This window comes from Myotis lucifugus, unplaced genomic scaffold, assembly GCF_000147115.1.
Source record: "Myotis lucifugus unplaced genomic scaffold, Myoluc2.0 scaffold_11, whole genome shotgun sequence".
In the NCBI taxonomy this organism is placed as follows: Eukaryota; Metazoa; Chordata; class Mammalia; order Chiroptera; family Vespertilionidae; genus Myotis; species Myotis lucifugus.
Genome location: NW_005871059.1, coordinates 14,864,935 through 14,868,295, shown reverse-complemented (window position 1 = coordinate 14,868,295; position 3,361 = coordinate 14,864,935). Strand labels below are relative to the sequence as shown.

Genomic DNA, 3,361 nt, shown 5'->3' with positions numbered 1-3,361 from the left:
CACATTTACTTTACTACAGACAAGTACAGGAAATGAAACTGCCATGGTCCTGAAGAGGAGTAGTCCTTATGGGGTCATATTGTCCTTCAAGTCACAAGCTGAGCCTGGGTAATTTTCCATAGTTGGATCTAGGACAGAGGGTGTCAGGGTATGTGATAAGAAAGGCTTAGAAGAGAAATAGGGAAAAGCCAGATTAAGTTTTTCTATGCAAAGTTTGATCTAAAGCAGAACTTGTTTTTTCTTTATCTTCTCCACCTGGCCACTAAATGTGGAAAATCCTCAAGGCTAGTCTTAGGCCCCCATTTCCTTTCCTACATTCTCTCCCTAAGTGGGTTCAAACATGTCCTCTCTTTCAGATGTCATCTACATGCCAATACCTGCAGATCCATTTCTACCCCAGACTTCTCTGAGCTCTGACCATTAAATCCAATTAGTTATTTATTATTATTACTATGATGTGTCAAGTTCCCAACATGCCCCAGACAGAACTCAGGATCTTCCCTTCTCCCCCAAACTGGTTTCCTCCAGGATTTCCTATCTTCCACACCTCCAATTGCACAAGTCAGGATCTATAAATCATGCTTGGAATTCCTCTCTTTATCACCCTCTAAAGCCTACATATTACTAAGTCCCACTGGTTTTGTCTGGTGGTATTTGATGACTTTGGCAGCCTCCCTCCACTTCATCAGCATCTCCCCAGTCTAAGCTACCTTCCTCTCTCATCTGGGACTTGCAATATATAGTTTTCTACTTGTTCTCAAATTCACTCTTGTTCTTCTCTTATTCATTCTTTACACCAAAGGCATTTCACACCACTCATCCGGTACCACCGTGCCTCCCTGCACCACCCCTCATTCTCTATGGCCTAAAGCTGAACTTAGATTCAGGAACAGTTTGCTCTCCTCCTTTTCTCCCTCCCATAACTTAATTCCAGGTATGAGGAGATGTGGACATGATTGTTACATGTACTCATGTATGTCCTAATCTATCATATAAAGAAAGGTTCTGTTTGTCTCTTGATGTTTCACAGAAAAATTACTGGAAGTACTTTTACCTAGTGTTAGTGATCTGGCATAAATCATAGGCATTGTGGTGTGGATGGAATTTATTTGGTAGAACTCTAGGCAACTTTCAGAGAAAGTGGTTAAAACAAGTCCAAGCAGAGGCTTGTGATTGCTGGCCCATAGTGTAGACATACATGCGGGTTAAGAAGCTAGAGACAGAGGAAACAGAAGCCATTTCAAATATAAGCCACAAAGTAAAAGCTCAGAAGTATAAAAGCTCAAATTGTATATGATGATTTGTAATCAGCTTTCTCCTCTGAGCAGCTCCTTCTAGTGAGCTTCAGGGTGCCAGGATATAACTAAATAATTTATTTAATGATTGTGAATAATTCTCCCAAGCCAATTGATAAGTAGACTTCTAGTTGATAGTAAAGACCAGTCTTATGTTTCACTTCTATGGATTCACAAGTCATAATGATCTTCCCTTTTCTGAATTCCTAGAGTGGAAACAGAGAGGACCCAAAACCATTAGCACTTGTTAAAAATTCTTATATTGGTCTTTAATTGTTTCATGTGTATACTCAAGGCCAACCTATTCTCAACTATGTTTTATATTTCTTTTGTACATTTTCCTTACCAGTCAGAGGCGAGTGTTAACAATTAAATGATTGATTGATTGGCTGACCAGAGATACTGAATGTAGCTCTTATGCAGGTTACAGAACACGTATCTAGATCACTGAAAGTTGATAGAATAATATTTGCAGTGACCTAGGGATGTAAGGTATGTACCTCAGCTAAAAATAATAACAGCCTCATTTTCAACATTCTATTCGCTTTTCTAATGGCTTTTAAGTCAATGTGCTTCAGGAAAAAGATTTGCAGTTTCTGAATGGGAGCTAAATATTTTCCCTGACACTATGTACTTGAGAGCTCTCCGAAACCATGGATAAAAGAAACCGTGAATGAGCGGGTTGCAAGTGGAATTGAAGTACCCAAGCCACACTAAGAGATCAAGTATTATTATGGGAGTAGAATAGTCTAAATATGGGTCGATCAAAACAGCAAGAAAACAAGGCAACCAGCAAGCTAGAAACACCCCCATCACTATACCCAGGGTCTTAGCTGCTTTCCTGTCCTTTTTCTTAGATAGATTTTTTTTCACTTCCTCCTTTATGTTTTCAGGCATGTTACTGATAACTCGGGCATGTCGCTTGGAAACGATAAAAATTTTGCCATAAATACCAACCATGATGGAGCCAGGAGTAAAGAAACATGTAGTGAACAATATTGTCCCCCAAAATTTGTTAAAAGTAAGTGCACAGAAATTGAAGCAAGCAACAAGAATCTCATAGCTCTGCATCCCCGATACGTTGGCCTCGGATAGAACTAAACCAAAAGAAAAAAGGGCGGGGGCCGACCAGCAAAATGCCAGCAGTCGCTTTATCATGGAGGTGGTCATGGTGCTTGTGTAGTGTAAAGGGTAACACACAGCATAAAATCGATCGATAGCAATGGAACAGAGGTGGAAAATGGAGGTCAGGCTTAGCATCATGTCAAAGCTTGCATGGAATTTACAAAAGCCCTCCCCGAAGTACCAGCAGCTCTCCACGGACCGCACCATGCTGTATGGCATGATGACGGAACCCAGCAGGAAGTCCGTGGTTGCCATGGAGAGGATCAGAAAATTCGTGGGGGAGTGAAGCTGTTTGAAATGCGATATGGAAATCATGATGACCAAGTTTCCAAAGATGGTGATAACCATGGCTCCAGTCATAATCGAATACATGATCATCCGGACTTGAAAAGGGCGGTTGGTGGGAGGACAGGATTTATTTCCAAGTTTTGGACAACTGGATAAGTCTTCAGGAATATAAGTTAGATCCATGGTGCTTTACCTTTTCAAATTATTTTCTAGGAAGGTGAATCAGTGTTTCCTTAGGCTAGTGAGAAGAGAACTGAAGATGCCGATACCAGAAAGAGCTACAAAGGTAAAAGAAAAAAAAAAAAGCTGCACTTGGGAGGTGGTGGCTCATGAGCCCCCTTGGTGTTTTAAGAACATGTTAAGATGCATTTATAGGATTTTTTTCAGTTCCTGATTCAATGCTTAGCACCTTACCTACCACATATGGTAGTTGGTGGTTTTCTTCCAGCTGAAACTCAGATACTCTCAAAAGTGAAAGAAAATACTGTGGTGAAGATCACAGACTTACAATTAAATTTATACAGTATTTAGGTCCATGAAAATATATGCAGTTAAAGTATATTATAACCCAGGAAACTGCCACACCTCAATTGCCCATATGATCTTAATGATCACAGCCATGCCATTGAAACAACCTTACATGGCTGTTGCAT

General features: G+C 40.3%; 1 protein-coding gene across 1 annotated transcript; it reads right to left on the bottom strand.

Annotated features, from left to right (window-relative positions):
* Positions 1-1,842: 1,842 nt before the first annotated feature.
* LOC102425618 (trace amine-associated receptor 3) lies at positions 1,843-2,911 on the bottom strand. Its single transcript, XM_006084470.1, has one exon. It carries the CDS (start codon positions 2,889-2,891, stop codon positions 1,860-1,862), a length of 1,032 nt encoding a protein of 343 aa, XP_006084532.1. The 5' UTR covers positions 2,892-2,911; the 3' UTR covers positions 1,843-1,859.
* Positions 2,912-3,361: the final 450 nt, after the last annotated feature.

Excerpts from the sequence above, each read along its gene's own strand:
- LOC102425618 (XM_006084470.1), bottom strand. The coding sequence starts at position 2,891 with ATGGATCTAACTTATATTCCTGAAGACTTATCCAGTTGTCCAAAACTT.